Genomic DNA, 16,490 nt, shown 5'->3' with positions numbered 1-16,490 from the left:
TGATTAACGTCACAGTGTTGCTTTAAAATTGGAAAATGCACAGGAGCTGCAAAATAGACGTAATGAAAGAGTTTAACGTTGCATGCCCCATTTTAAACGGGGAAAAATAACAAAACTTTATTCTTTCTACGGGAATCTTTTCTCAAAAGAATTAATACTACATGTATCAACAGCTGTAGTGCTTCTCACAAAGTAAAGTTTGATGGTTATTAATTTTTGGAGTATTTAGCAATCTATGACCTTTAATGACAGGCAATTACAATGAAGCAAGCTGTATGATTGACACCACTGGTGGAGGGATGGCATTAAGTCATCAATAATCCAGAAAACTGAATTTAGGTCACTAGAATGTTACCATGCCAACACAGCTAATTATGATTAATATTAAGTGCAAACACCTTAAAACGTTTTCAAGTGAGTGACGAGGGACTCTACCCAGCAATCGGTCATAACTGTTGTGAATGTCAGTCGGTGATGGAACAAAAAGTCAACTGTTATCTACATGTTCACTACATATAAACTGAAGTAGCATTAACGATATTGGTGAAGGGCTATACTTTACGAAAACAACTCCTGGAGTTCGTTTAACCAGTCATTGAACCAGTAGGGGTTTGATATCTGAATGAACAATAACGATAAGTGCAGGGTTTATGCTTTCAGTGAAACACTTCTGGACTTTTTAGACTGTAACTGTTTTAACCAGAGGCTTGTTATCATGAAACAAGCAGGGTTGCTTCTTGGATTGATTTGCAGTAATTTTCTGATTGAATGCTCTGGTGATGATGGGAAATGTGCAGCTTTCATCGGTGGAGGTTGCTTGACCTGGGACCAGTGGGGGGACAAATGTTATAAGGTGACCGAGAAACTACCATGGGACGAGGCAAAACTGGAGTGCATTAAGATGGGTGGAGTCTTGGTTGTACCACAGCTAGATGGAGAAACAGACTTTCTTCTGAAATTGTACAACCAAGGATTTTGGATAGGCTGCAACCAACATAACAATCCAGGTTTGATGATAATAATAATAGTAATAATATTAATAATGGAAGTCACAAAATGGTTTCTATTGGAAGCATGGAATATGGAAGCATCAAGTAAAAAACGTATGTGAATAACTTTTTGCTTGTTTTTTTGTTTAGAGGAACTCTGCAATATGCTCCCACAAGGGGATATAAACGCCAATCACTCTCATACAAGCATTGGTTTAAACGTCTATGATTATAAAATGCACAAATCAAGAAATTGTGATTCACTAACTAGATGATAGTACTTATTCTAGTCGGTGTGAAATCAGTGGGCTTTCATGCGAATCATTTTTTCAAATAATATTGTTTAAAATGTTGTAGGAAAATAAGCAAAATACAAACTTACTATACAGCCTTAAAAACATTAAAGGCAAAATTACCTATGGTTTTTGGAACCGTTCGATTGTTTTAATTAAATATTAATGGAGATGTCGTTATAAAACTAATATCTGAACATTTCATTTCAAAAGTGGTCGTGTTTTTGAGATATCACAACAAATCTGGAGAATATTATCGTCCTCATAGGAAGAAAAATCCCTAATAAAATACACAATCTGAGAAGCGTTACCACGTTACGCTTCTCAGATTAAAATTTGGTGGAATAAAAACTGTTAACTTTATACAAATCCACATTACTCAGAAGTGAAATGTTTCTCAAAATGCTTTTTACTATCGCTGCTGTAAGCTTCTTATTAAAGGTTTTTATTGCCATTAATTCTCAGAGTGATTATCAAACATTCACCTTCACTTATAAGAATATTTATTTATAACTGCATGTTTTGTTTGTTTGTATATTACATTTAGGAATCTGGATATGTAAAGAAGGAAACACTGAATTGCACAACAGAAACTGGAATGGTGGAAGGCCGAACAATTCAATGGGTAACTGCTCCGTCATACAAAAAAGGGGTGCTGGCAAATGGGACGTCCAAGTTTGCACCACACCATTTGTAGGGATGTGCAAACGGGCTGAGAGACCACTCTTGCACTTCTAGAAAATTATTCAAAACTTGGCAGGGTATACTCTTAAAGGTAGGGTCATAGAGTGGTTTTTTCAACATAATACTGGATTATATGCAAAATATAAAGATACAAAAAAGTCACACGTAAATGTTTCAGCTGAACATAATGTCTACTTGCTGAGAAAAATGCAGAAAAAAACGTCACTGCATTTTCACAAGATTGTTAAATCCATCCACGTTTAGCGAGGTAACAGTGGGTACCACATGGATCTTCAAATTGTTTCTCAGATATCAATGTGTTGGGGTAAAAATTTATCAAATTTTTACAAAATTTATCGATAAGCAATTTAAGAGCACAGTCTGCTTAGGCTTAGACATTATCCTTATCATTACAAGAAACCAGATACACTTGTTTAAACAAATTTCACATTGTATTTCTAGCATACAATATATGCCAAGCAATCTAGTGCATCGAACTCAAGTTCTGGTGGTTAGAGCCATCGGGGTTCGCATCCCACTCCTTGAGCAAGACACTTAACTATAATTGCTTTTAATTACCTAAGAGTACATGAGCACCTGAACAAAGTGACTTATTATGGAATTTTGTAATGAGACCTTGAGTCTTTGTTGAACACAATATAAAAGATTAGAGTGGAATTTTATATTTAATTCGAAGGAGAAAAGCTGACTATTAAAGTGCATTCCCCCTGGGCTTCTCCCATCGTAACAACAATTGTAATTATGCTGAAAGTATTTCTACAATTGCACTTTTGTTGGTGTTCTAATTACATTGGGTTAATTATAAGTCGTCTCAGCACATTTCCCATTAGCTTTTGATCATCATTTATGCTGGCCAGCGTAACAACAATTGTAATTATGATGAAAGTGTTTCTACTAACTGCATTGTTATTGAAGTTCTAATTGTAATGAAATAAAGTACATTGACACACATGATGTAAATGAAAGGGTTGATTCTGTACATGAACAATCCATCAATTTATTAATATTATCAATAAAGCATGCAAAGCAGAGGTGATACTCAAAGCGAAAGAAGTCAATGTCTAAAAGATTGCAGATGAACTAAATTAAAACTGTGTAAAATGTAGAGGGCTTAAAGGGTGGCTGCAGTGTTTTTTATTTGTATTTAAACGATTAAACATGACTTTTTAAACCTGAAATATTTTTTTAAATTTTGTATTTAATGCGCAAGTATTTAAAAGTGGTTTTCAAGAGATTAGGGGAACCCACCCCGCCCCTAAAAGGGAGCCTTCATGTGACGTCATGTCGGGAACCCGAGCCGTCGGGTCCCTTGGCTGTGTGCATATAGAGACGTGTGCATTGTGTGGCCTGGTACCTAGGCGCGTGTAGTTAGGAACCAGACTCTTTTTGCCGACAATATTTTGAATTCCCAACGTGACGTCGATGGTAGGGGGGCGGTAACAATCCACAAAAAGGGGGGGCATGACTAATTCGCTAATTACGCAAGTGAGATATGTGTGGGAAAAAACAAAACACATTTTATTGATGTTCAATACATATATCAGAAATAAATGACAGCAAAATTAACTGTTTTATTTTAATTCACTGCAGCATCCCTTTACAGCCGTGGTAATTTTTTAAATTAAAATATTGAAGTAGCCTTTGAGCTCTGCCCCTTAAACGCATTGACCAATCAGAAGTGCAACAAACTCAAGTTCTGGTGTTCCTGAACACCAGAGTGTGGGTTCGAGTCCTGCTCATGACACTTGTGTCCTCAAGCAAGACATTTAACCATGACGCTTCGTCCTTCGGATGGAACATAAAGCCTTTGGTCCTGTGTGTTGTGTAATACCTGTAAAGGAACCCAGTGCACTTGTCGGTATAAGAGACTTCGCCCTAGTGTTTTTGGCAGTGCCTTGCGCACCTCATTGGTGGATATGTGGGCTATATAAGATTACATTTTTATTATTATTGTAAAAATCTTCTTAATAATTGAGGTTGTTTATGGATTCTGTATCTATGTCAGCTTCTTGTTTCCTGAATCAATTTGTTGATAATCTTAATTTTATATTAGCCATGAATTTAAATTGTACTTTTTGTAAAGCCACTTAAGTGGATTTGGCGTGAAATAAATCCTCTTTAATATCATAAAACTTACCTCTTCCTCTTTGTTTTTCTGTCGTTGCTGCTCGGCCTCAAAATCTTTTTGCATTTTTTCTCTCTGATCGGCAAGGCGCTTTTCTTCTTTCTCTTCTTCGAGACGCAACTTCTCTTTTTCTACAGCTTCCCGCCGCTTCTTGTCCTCAACCTACGAGAAGATAAACCATCGGATCATTTACTCCAATTTGCTTAGAAACATTAGAATTGCAACATGTTTTTAAGACAGGGCCTGGAATTATGCGGGGTCCTCGGAGGCCATGGCCTCCGTAGCACAGGACTTGGCCTTGGTGCCCCTTTACAAGTTCCCCAAAGACGATGAAAATGGCCTTGCTGTCTCAAAGATGTGGTTTCCTATGATTTTTAACTTAATCTGTAACAAATTTTTAAACCTGACACTGACTCCAACTTTTTGAATACACTTTTCTTTCTCTCTTTAAAGGGAAACAGCCAAAGAAAATTTCATTTCAATATGAGAAACAGATACAAGTAAAAAACAAATGTATGACAAATTTATACACAAATTAGGGCAAGATAGCTCAGTTGGTGGAGCCTCAGCACATTAATCCGGAGGTCGTTGGTTCAAATCCAGTTCTAGTCAATTTTTGTTCTTGCAACCCCAAATAACGTATACACAGTGTTTTCTTTATGAAGATGGACAGCGGTCTGGTACCTGTTGTCGGAGGTATTCCTTGTATTCGTCCTGTGGGTTCTTTGAACCAGTAGTGCCTGACTGTTCATTATCAGCTTGGACAGCAACGGCAGCTGGCCTCGGGGACCTGTCTGGTAGACCAGGAATACCAGGATAACCTGCAAATCAAAATAAAAGATTGTAATAATTAGTAAGACTTATAAAGTGCGTTTTCTAACGATACTAATACAATGCGCTGCTTAAGAATGCTACAAAATGGACAGAGATGGTTCTTGTGATTGGTTCAGTTTGGTGAGCTACATACTTGCCAGCACACAGCACAAACTGTGTACTCCCAAGGGAGCTGAGATGGTTTAAGAAAAGAAATAAATGGCCCAGTGATCGAGGTTATAATGTTTAAGTGTCTCAAGCATCACGTGCATGACAGATTTAAGCAATGCCCCAAAGCCTAAAACTTTCAGTTTTTTTTTTTTGTTTTTTTTTTTTTGGGGGGGGGTTGAAGTAGCCTCATCTCCAGGCCTGGTTAACACATAAAGTACATACCTGGTGCAGCCGTAGTTGTTGATCCTGGTGCTTGATCAGCGTAAAGTTGTAACTGCGTGCTCTGGGGATCATTAAGAGCTTGCTCATTGTGGTTATGCAACTGCCTAAGATCAGCTGCAGAAATGAAGAACAGGTAATCATACAATTTATCATAATAACTATTCATTCATGGACTGTAAATCTTTGACCATCTTTGGAAATTCACAAGTGGCTTATCCTTCCTTTGCTTCACCAACTAGATAAATAGAGCAGTCGAATTGGCTTTGTTGCATCTTTCCTTGCCTTCCACCTCTTGGACACTTGTTTGAATCCTGCAAGAGCCTCTTTGTGGATTGGGTTTTCAGTCCCCACTGAATTGTGTGGGAATTGTGTGGGTTTTCCCTGATCTAATTTCATATAACTCATGGAGTCATATAAAGCCCATTATATTCCTCCTTTTTATCTGACTTATGCTGCGGTGCCTGCTCCTGGAGAAGGCCTGTACTACTGCCGACTTGGAAAGAAACACCCCAGGGAAGCAAAAGTGTGTATGGCAGTGGATGTCAACAGTGTAAGGTCACGAAAGAAGAAGATCTGGCATAAGAGCCCTGCCTCTCCCTCTACCCCATGGGCTATAGTTAGTGTTACTCCCAACTCCCCTCCTACTTACCTACAATCTTCCCCTTCTGGTCTCTCATAGGAGCTCCGCCTCCTCCTTTACCCCATGGGTTATAGTTTGCAGCCTCTGCCTCAAGTTTAGCATCATAGCGCTCCTTTTCCTCTTTCTCTAGACGTTTCTTCCTGTCTTTCTCCAGCATCTGATACAAACATACCAGATTACAGTAATTTTATAAACAGAATTGCATGCACACGAAAACTTAATATGGTTGGGACCAACTTTGAGTTTGTATTAGCGCAAAAAAATGCATTGGGGCTCAATGACAAGTATTTGTCAAGGGGAATTTCTGTGCGACAGCCTCGCTCCACCAACACAGTGCACTTGCACATTCCACGAGCACAATATTCCGGGGGACACCGATCCTTTATCCTAGCTTTCGGCAGTAAAGCTCCCTCACCAACTAAATACTTTTCCCTTTGTCAACGCTTAACTCTGTTTGGATAACTTACTTACATCTTTTTGTTTTTTGCCAAGACTGCACTGTAGTTACAACATCATCTTCTCATAACCAGGAGTGTCAACTTGACAGATATGGCGCAGTACAAATGTCCATTATTATTATTATTATTATTATTATTATTACTATTATTATTATTATTATTATTATTATTATTATTATTATTATTATTATTATTATTATTATTATTATTATTATTATTATTATTATTATTATTATTATTATTATTATTATTATTATTATTATTATTATTATTATTATTATTATTATTATTATTATTATTATTATTATTATTATTATTATTATTATTATTATTATTATTATTATTATTATATTATTATTATTAGTATTATTATTATTATTATTATTATTATTATTATTATTATTATATTATTATTATTATTATTATTATTATTATTATTATTATTATTATTATTATTATTATTATTATTATTATTATTATTATTATTATTATTATTATTATTATTATTATTATTATTATTATTATTATTATTATTATTATTATTATTATTATTATTATTATTATTATTATTATTATTATTATATTATTATTATTATTATTATTATTATTATTATTATTATTATTATTATTATTATTATTATTATTATTATTATTATTATTATTATTATTATTATTATTATTATTATTATATTATTATTATTATTATTATTATTATTATTATTATTATTATTATTATTATTATTATTATTATTATTATTATTATTATTATTATTATTATTATTATTATTATTATTATTATTATTATTTTTTTTATTAATTGGCCAAAAAACTAGCATGACAGTTGTTTTGCCTACCTGTTGCTTTAGTATTAATTGGTAGTTTTTAGGATCGTTGATTGTCCTGGGACTCAGACTGGTGTCACCAATAAAGTTCTTGATGGAGCCTTCATTACGAATATGGGCAGTCCTAGAAAAGGAAAACAAGACATTCAGCAATAAATATCTGTTCCCAATACAATGATGTTATTGAAAAGCACAAAGATATTTTTTAGTCTCAACAGGAATATTAACTATCCTACTCTAATCATCAGCTTAAAATACGTAATAATACTGAATTCTTGTATAACGCTTTATTGCACCTGATGAGCGTCTCAAATCGCCCAGTAGATTTCCCTGCAAGGTATGCGGAGCTACAGTTTTTGAAGTATAAGACCTATAGACCTTTATCATTCTGCCTCCATCTTGGTCATGTTCCTCGTATCGAATAACACTAATGAATGCTAAATAATCATCTTGCAATTAGGACCAAGACTATTTTGTTTTTCCAGCCTCTTTTTGGTAACATTGATATCAATGGGAGAAATTCAAAACGGCTGCAGCCCTGTAATGGTTTACAAAGTGCTGTGGCACAACATGCAGCCAATCAAACCAGGAACACCCAGGGACGGACACTATGGCTCCATCTAAGTTCCATCTAAAGGACGCATGCTTAAGACACAAGTATCACCGGGACTCAAACCCATACTCTGCATACATGACACTATTTTTTAGTGATAAAACCTTTACACTGACATGGGTCAATTTCATAAAGCCTGTAAGTACAAATACACAAAAATGTGCTGAGCACAGAAAAATAGTTTGTACATTATTGAGATTGGTGCCCAACTAATTTACTCAGCAAAGACATTTTTCATGCAGTATTTTCTGCTTAACAGCTTTATGAAAATGGGCCTTGAGCATAGAGTAAACAAAACAAGACACATCTTATTAGTCGTTCTTACTGTGCTGCTCCTGCTAGGGTAAGATTCTCCTGAGGTGGCAGATTAAGTGGTAACCCGCCTACTGGTCCCGCTCTAGGGGCTGGATAGGTGCCATATTGTTGGGAGGGATACGCAGTGTTATAAGACAATGGTTGTTGCATCATACGGGAAGCATAGTCACCTGAAGGAGAGAAGCAGAAACAGAAATGGGACAAAATTAGTCAGGAAAACATTTGACTTTCTGGCACTGATGCAGCTTAAAAGTTGCTTAAAATCAAAGGTGTATCTGACTATGGCAGAATTCAATCAATATCATTCTGGGCCCAATTTCATGGCTCAGCTAACCGTAAGCAAGAAATTGGTGCTTATGGTTGCAGGGAATTCTGCTCTTACTATAAAAGTGTATTCGATGGGTTAGAAGTGAAATTTTGCTTGGGCGTGTGCGTACTTTACAATACTAGGCATTCTTTGCTTACACAGTAAGCACATAATTCCGAGGTAAGCAGATTAACAAAAAAGGCCCCTGATGTGCTAGTTCTTCTTCGTACAATTTCATGAAGTTTGTAAACAGCTGTTTTTTAGCTTACAGATGTAGATGGTTATTGAGGGTAATTATAAATATTACAAATGTGGGTTACTGCCAACTTATTCCTTAAGAGTATATTTGTGGTTGAGCCATGGAACCATCCTGTAAAAACAATCAACAACTTGTTGTGAAAATCATTTTTAACGATATCAAGCAAAATATAACATAAATAGAAGAATAGCGAAGGAAAAAGAACAGAGATAAGACATGAATCAAATACAGATGAACTTGAAATTATTCAAAGAGTTGTCCTCAGTTGGACTCGGTGCATAAAACCAGGAAGCTAGAAGAGCAGGTACAAACACCATAATATGACAACAGCTTTCATAGAAACGGAACCCACAAAAAGAAGAGCTGAATGCAAAATAAAACATGTTCTACAATTCCCAACAAATAATTAAACATTGATCGCAAGCAACAACAACCAACAGTAAAGTGGCTCAATCAGTTACAATGACAAAAGAAAACCGTCAACACTGCCAGTTAAAGAAACTATGGTCTTACTCACAGGAATATAAAATCCAAGGTAAATTAATACCACGATGCAAATGGAACAAGAAAATGGATGGTTAAAAAAATATTTGCACATATGAAACAAAGAGCAATGTCATTCATTTAAGGCTATGCCCAAATGAGCCATCTGCGAGTTAGACTTGAATAATATCTTTCTGGTACTAGGACTTGCTCAGAATGCTTAGTCACAACTTACTGTTTGAATGTGAATTCTTCAGACTATATTAACAGTTTTTACGTCTCATGGTTAGTGGCAAGCTTTTGTGTAGTGACGTAAAAGATGGTGGACACCCATACACAATTCTGAATGAATGTGTATATCACACTGCTACCAGGGTTTGCCCATCTGGAGGCTACTATACAAAACCAAACCATTTGACATAGCGACTGTCTCTATAGTCTGAAGACTTCAAATATAAGTGGTGACTTGTGATTAAAAATATCATTGTACCAGATTTTATTCAAATCTAACTCGCAAATGGCTTATTGGCAGCTATGGCTAGATCATTATGTCAACATGCATTGATGAATAGACTGTCCCTAGCAACACCCTTAGCAACAGCCATAGCCACTAATCGGACACGGACGTATTTCAAAATAACAAGAAGCCATTTTGTTTTTCCATTCATTCAAAATAATGAAGCTGAGGCTAAATGGAGAATAGACTGGTTACTTATTCTATTTAGTGAGATTAATGTAGCTAATGTAATAACAATTGAAGACAGGGAACTGGACCAGGATGATGCAACATAATTGAAGCATCACATGATTTCAGTTCAATGAGTTATACCGATCAATACATGTATAAAGCTCTTGTATTAGACACTGCAAGAAAGGGCACATCAGTTAATAAATAAAGTCACAAACATATTATCGATAATGACAAATGGAAAAATGTGGGTCCTGCAAGTCCTGTCAAATAATGGGGTCAAGAATAACAGTTAAAACCAATAGTACCTGGGGAGGTTTACACTCCCAAACAAGTTTGTATCCATGAAAGGAGCTGAGATGGTTTAAGGACTTTGTCATAAATGGCCAAGTGACAAGGGGTTGATGGAGCACATTGAGCCTTACTGAGTGGCGGATTTGAGTGCTATATAAGAAGCCACTATCATTATTATTCTTAGAGATGTTTGATTATCACATGGTCTAAGGGAACCAAGTCTGAATTCAGGAGAAAGTTCCAAAACACAAGTCTTACGCAGCTCTTAAAGAGGGAGGTTCTTAATCTTATAACAGTGGCACTCATTATTTTGAGAAATAAAATACTGAAGGTTGAAGTGCTTTGAGCGACACTGATTGACAGGTTTGAGTGCTAAAATAAGAAGCCACTGTTATCACTACACAGCAGTCAGGCTCATAGAGCCCAAGTTGTGCATATTCTCAAAATCTAGACAACTAGTAGGGAGGGTATGGGGCAACAGGGGTTTGGATGCAGTGCAAGGAGCCTAAAAACACTTTATTAGAGAGGGATCATTGGAAGGTACAAGACTACTAGGTACATGTATGGGAAGCAGAAGGTGGGGAGTGGAACTCACACGGCCACGGGGGAGACTAAAGGTAGGCTACCAGGCTGGAGGTTGGTTGGATACTGGTGGTGGGGTACTACAAGGTAAAGTGAGGAGGGGAACTCACATGGTCATGGGGGAGACTAAGGGTAGGCTACCAGGCTGGAGGTTGGTTGGATACTGGTGGTGGGGGTACTACAAGGTAAAGTGAGGAGGGGAACTCACATGGTCATGGGGGAGACTAAAGGTAGGCTACCAGGCTGGAGGTTGGTTGGATACTGGTGGTGGGGTACTACAAGGTAAAGTGAGGAGGGGAACTCACATGGTCATGGGGGAGACTAAAGGTAGGCTACCAGGCTGGAGGTTGGTTGGATACTGGTGGTGGGGCTACTACAAGGTAAAGTGAGGAGGGGAACTCACATGGTCATGGGGGAGACTAAAGGTAGGCTACCAGGCTGGAGGTTGGTTGGATACTGGTGGTGGGGTACTACAAGGTAAAGTGAGGAGGGGAACTCACATGGTCATGGGGGAGACTAAAGGTAGGCTACCAGGCTGGAGGTTGGTTGGATACTGGTGGTGGGGTACTACAAGGTAAAGTGAGGAGGGGAACTCACATGGTCATGGGGGAGACTAAGGGTAGGCGACCAGGCTGGAGGTTGGTTGGATACTGGTGGTGGGGTACTACAAGGTAAAGTGAGGAGGGGAACTCACATGGTCATGGGGGAGACTAAAGGTAGGCTACCAGGCTGGAGGTTGGTTGGATACTGGTGGTGGGGTACTACAAGGTAAAGTGAGGAGGGGAACTCACATGGTCATGGGGGAGACTAAGGGTAGGCGACCAGGCTGGAGGTTGGTTGGATACTGGTGGTGGGGTACTACAAGGTAAAGTGAGGAGGGGAACTCACATGGTCATGGGGGAGACTAAGGGTAGGCTACCAGGCTGGAGGTTGGTTGGATACTGGTGGTGGGGGTACTACAAGGTAAAGTGAGGAGGGGAACTCACATGGTCATGGGGGAGACTAAGGGTAGGCTACCAGGCTGGAGGTTGGTTGGATACTGGTGGTGGGGTACTACAAGGTAAAGTGAGGAGGGGAACTCACATGGTCATGGGGGAGACTAAGGGTAGGCTACCAGGCTGGAGGTTGGTTGGATACTGGTGGTGGGGTACTACAAGGTAAAGTGAGGAGGGGAACTCACATGGTCATGGGGGAGACTAAAGGTAGGCTACCAGGCTGGAGGTTGGTTGGATACTGGTGGTGGGGTACTACAAGGTAAAGTGAGGAGGGGAACTCACATGGTCATGGGGGAGACTAAGGGTAGGCTACCAGGCTGGAGGTTGGTTGGATACTGGTGGTGGGGTACTACAAGGTAAAGTGAGGAGGGGAACTCACATGGTCATGGGGGAGACTAAGGGTAGGCTACCAGGCTGGAGGTTGGTTGGATACTGGTGGTGGGGTACTACAAGGTAAAGTGAGGAGGGGAACTCACATGGTCATGGGGGAGACTAAGGGTAGGCTACCAGGCTGGAGGTTGGTTGGATACTGGTGGTGGGGTACTACAAGGTAAAGTGAGGAGGGGAACTCACATGGTCATTGGGGAGACTAAGGGTAGGCTACCAGGCTGGAGGTTGGTTGGATACTGGTGGTGGGGTACTACAAGGTAAAGTGGGGAGGGGAACTCACATGGTCATGGGGGAGACTAAGGGTAGGCTACCAGGCTGGAGGTTGGTTGGATACTGGTGGTGGGGTACTACAAGGTAAAGTGAGGAGGGGAACTCACATGGTCATTGGGGAGACTAAGGGTAGGCTACCAGGCTGGAGGTTGGTTGGATACTGGTGGTGGGGTACTACAAGGTAAAGTGGGGAGGGGAACTCACATGGTCATTGGAGAGACTAAGGGTAGGCTACCAGGCTGGAGGTTGGTTGGATACTGGTGGTGGGGTACTACAAGGTAAAGTGAGGAGGGGAACTCACATGGTCATGGGGGAGACTAAGGGTTAGCTAATGGGCAGGGGCAAAGGGGAATTAGGCTGGGTATCTACAATGCTGCACAGCAGATGTTATCAATCAACTGTTTGATAATACCATTGCCTGGCTGTGTTTCCTTATCCACATGATCTTTAAAAACTGGAAATAAAACAATCGGAAGCAAAGAAGGAAGTTACTACTCCAATATTGTAGTTTCAGAATCTAAACAAAAAAGAGGCAAAGTTTTTGTATGAATTACGTTTTGTTTACTACCAAAACTACTTTGATATCATAGGCTGACCAACTTGCGTTGCAAGAGAAAGTTATTTAGCCTTTTAAAGACTGCCCCAATGAGGAGGCTGGAAATGCCAGCATCTTTTGCCCATTCCAAATTTTGCCAAAACAGTTTGAGTAAAACGGAATAAATATTGGTGTAAGCAATCAGTCAGGAGGCGATAAATATATATTTATATTAATTGTTATTGATGATAATTACTCTCATATGCAGATTTCAAGTCGTTGACAGTATCAAACTTGGCCCTGGTTTTTATTGCTTGAGCTAAAATGAAGAGACAGAGAAATGGGATGAACGTGTTAGTTTATTATGTTCTTATACCAGAAGTCTGTATGTTGATTACACAGTCAATGTTTTCCAGTTGTTTCAAATCCAAGTGTGATTGAACATCATCATGATATTTTGCTATTGTCTACGTGTATAAGGGCAGTTTTCCATCTGTTTTGGCGTTACTTGGTTCAGCCGTTCAGATTTGTCACAAATAAACTGTTTGCTCATGAAAATCAGCAATTGAAAAAATGTCAAATCAAAACATAACATAAACAAAGCAAGACGCCCTTTTTAAAAAAATACAAAACATTTTGTTTCAACAATTCAAATTTTGAAGACAACCTCCTGTAAAGTAATGGAATGAATTACATGAGAAGAGTGGTTCGCTGACGTTGGTCAGAGGGTCCTGCTCCTCAGTCAGGTATGACTCATAAGCCGATAAGAAATCCAATGTATTCTCCTTCTGGCCTGCCGCTCCTTATGACAAGAAGAGATGAACAAAGAAACAGGAAAAGACACAGACAGATGAGTGAAATGAATTCAGTGGTCACTCTAATGAAGATGAGTAGATTACACTGTTTGAAACATCGCTACAACCCGGCTCTTTTCATAGCCAAAACTCCCATGAAAAAAATAATAATACAAGATTGTACCCGCAAGTTTGCTTCTTGTTTTTCTTCTTTGTAAAATTCTATACCATGAAAGAAATCAAGCCTCATCTTCAATATACAAGGATTGTTTCGCTAAACCATTTATGTGTTTTTTTAGATTCATGCTTTTTAAAACTTTTTTTTTTTTTTTGGAGAACAAAAGTTTTGAATTCAATTGATAGATTATGACACTGTTTAATCAACTTTTAATTTACTTTCTCCTTCCCTTTTAACTCCAAGCAAAGAGTTTTTTAGGATTTGACTCAAACTTTGTAAAGACATTTAGTGAAGATGAAAGAGGAAGAAATAGAAGACATGTTTACTGGCTCTAAGCTGCTGCTCTATTCCTCGCGGGTGACTCTTCTGATTGGCCACGAACTCTGCAAATAATTCATTTAATAAGTTTCTTTTATTTATGATGAAGTAATAACTTATCAAATTATGTCAATGCATACAATTTGTTAGTGGGTACACACATAATTGTCAGTTAGTACATGTGGTTTTAAAAGCAGACACAGAATTTGTTGCTTTAGTATCTCTTGCAAACACACTGGCACGGATGTCATTGACAGACAGTTGCTATGGTTTATGGGCTCATTAGATTCTTCTATAGACCTTTATCATGGTGCGGCCATCAGATGTCATTGACAGACAGTTGCTATGGTTTATGGGCTCATTAGATTCTTCTATAGACCTTTATCATGGTGCGGCCATCTTGATTTTTCTCCAAAACGAGGCAGGAATACAAAATAGTCTGGTTCCTTTTTTGTGCAATGAACATTAGCATTTGTTACTGCTACTGGGTACAGGGAACATTACCAAGATGGTGGCATCATGACATAATGTCTATTGTGACAAACATCAAACACATAAATCAAGATTGTAAAATAGTTTTACTGTTGTAAGTGGCTTGCTTGTATTGATTCTGTTGGCTAGGTAGCTCGGATGCATCTGGAACTAAAACACAATTGTTTTTAATATTAGCCGTTTCTCAATACAATGACAAAAAAACAAGAAGCCCCATCAATGTCCTACAGTTACATGTAAATGCCAACATTCAGCATCTCACGACCCACTTGACGTCACAGAGTGTAGAGCCATCGTTACCATCAATAATTATAAATCATTTGTTTTAAAGCACAACTATGGTTCAACATAAATACTGTGTGTGCACGTAGGAGTTTCAGCAAAGTCGTTGTTTTGTAAATCAAATGGCTGTGTATAAAAAAATTGAACACTTGATGAAGCTCAAAACCAAAACCCAAGTTCCAATTAAGACGGCATACAAGTGTCTGGCAACCTCTATAAATATAGCTTTACAAATTCGAGGGAGACTTAAACAAATATATATAGTGAATTCCAACACATAGAGAGTTCCAACACATCTTGCTGGAACTCTAACACATTTGCATTATCAACCATTTTCATTATCAACCATTTGCCTAAAGTAAATTGATGCCTTGGTCCATCATCTTAGAGTTAAAAGTTCAACATTTTGTGGCGCATATACAAAACCTAAAACTAGGGAGCATGTAAAACACAGAGTATGGACATTAATTTTTTTGCAATGGTCATTCAATTAGCCCTTTCGAAGCACTAGCCACAATTCACCCTCCCTCTATAAGAAAACTTTACGAAATTATGTCAAAAAGTGGTAGATATCCTGAGAAATCTTGAAGTTTGGGGAGATTTGGGATAGTTACGTGAGAATTGGACTCGTCCTTTGGCTTGTTGTGGGCCAGCCCCACCAGATGTCACATTGGTAACTGTCGGCGCTGAACAAACGGAAATCAGACAAATAACATGCTCATAAAAACAATTACTATTGAACTTCATTGTGGTGCGGCAATTTTGTTCCCTTCCATGTATTATAATCAAACTGAGGCTGGAAGGGGTGTGTAGTCTGGTTTCTTTGTTAATAAACAGTACTAGTTACTAAAGTCAATGCAGGGAACATGACAAATATCACTGCATTGTGAGAAACTGTCTTCATTATCACCACAACACAGCAAACATGCATTGTGGAACAATTGGTTTAAACCTCAAGAGGCTATATCTCATCAGGAGGTTGCTTCTTGGTCAAGATGCTGTTGCCTTGCTCCATGGTTATACAATGTTATTGAATATAGAAAACGCAAACAAACGGTGCCACTCTTCAAAATTAAACATCATTTATCAACTGTTCAAAGTGTCTTTCATTTGAAAAAAAGTGCAAAATAAAAAGACCCTAGTGCATAAAGCTGCTTAAGAAGAAATTCTTGCAGTAGCAGTAAGATAGGACTGGGGCCCAATTCCATAAAGCCTGTTAGCATACAAACTTGCTAAGCACAGAAAAACCTTGCTTGTTTTTAACAGAAACTGGTACCAGCTGAAACTCCATAATGGTTACATTCTTGCAACTGGTGCCCACTCATTTTTTAAATAGCAAAGAAACTTGCTAAGCAGTAATTTCTGCTTAACAGCTTTATAAAATTTAGCCCTAGTCACACACATGATTAATGTAACTTAGCTGGTGACTGTATTCTG

At 38.1% G+C, this 16,490-nt stretch overlaps 2 protein-coding genes across 2 annotated transcripts in view; one reads left to right on the top strand and one right to left on the bottom strand.

Moving 5' to 3' along the window:
* LOC117304356 (centrosome and spindle pole associated protein 1-like) overlaps positions 1-16,490 on the bottom strand; it is a gene marked incomplete at its 3' end in the record, with an annotated part of 42,390 nt that overhangs the window by 13,506 nt on the left and 12,394 nt on the right. Inside the window, 6 exon segments of the mRNA XM_033788760.1 lie at positions 4,125-4,274; positions 4,797-4,933; positions 5,319-5,432; positions 5,968-6,115; positions 7,271-7,382; positions 8,197-8,356. Coding sequence (XP_033644651.1) covers positions 4,125-4,274; positions 4,797-4,933; positions 5,319-5,432; positions 5,968-6,115; positions 7,271-7,382; positions 8,197-8,356 — 821 coding nt within the window.
* On the top strand, positions 246-3,166 carry LOC117304357 (perlucin-like protein). The gene is made up of 2 exons (XM_033788761.1): positions 246-1,007; positions 1,830-3,166. Exons 1-2 carry the CDS (start codon positions 623-625, stop codon positions 2,018-2,020), a joined length of 576 nt encoding a protein of 191 aa, XP_033644652.1. The 5' UTR covers positions 246-622; the 3' UTR covers positions 2,021-3,166.

The sequence above is a fragment of the Asterias rubens genome, chromosome 21 (assembly GCF_902459465.1).
Source record: "Asterias rubens chromosome 21, eAstRub1.3, whole genome shotgun sequence".
NCBI lineage: Eukaryota > Metazoa > Echinodermata > Asteroidea > Forcipulatida > Asteriidae > Asterias > Asterias rubens.
Note: the sequence above shows the minus strand (reverse complement) of the source record. Positions and strands in the feature narration are given on the sequence as shown.

Coding starts and splice junctions, on each gene's coding strand:
- LOC117304357 (XM_033788761.1), top strand. CDS start 623: ATGAACAATAACGATAAGTGCAGGGTTTATGCTTTCAGTGAAACACTT. Junction 1,008..1,829: donor CAACCAACATAACAATCCAG/GTTTGATGATAA, acceptor TATTACATTTAG/GAATCTGGATATGTAAAGAA.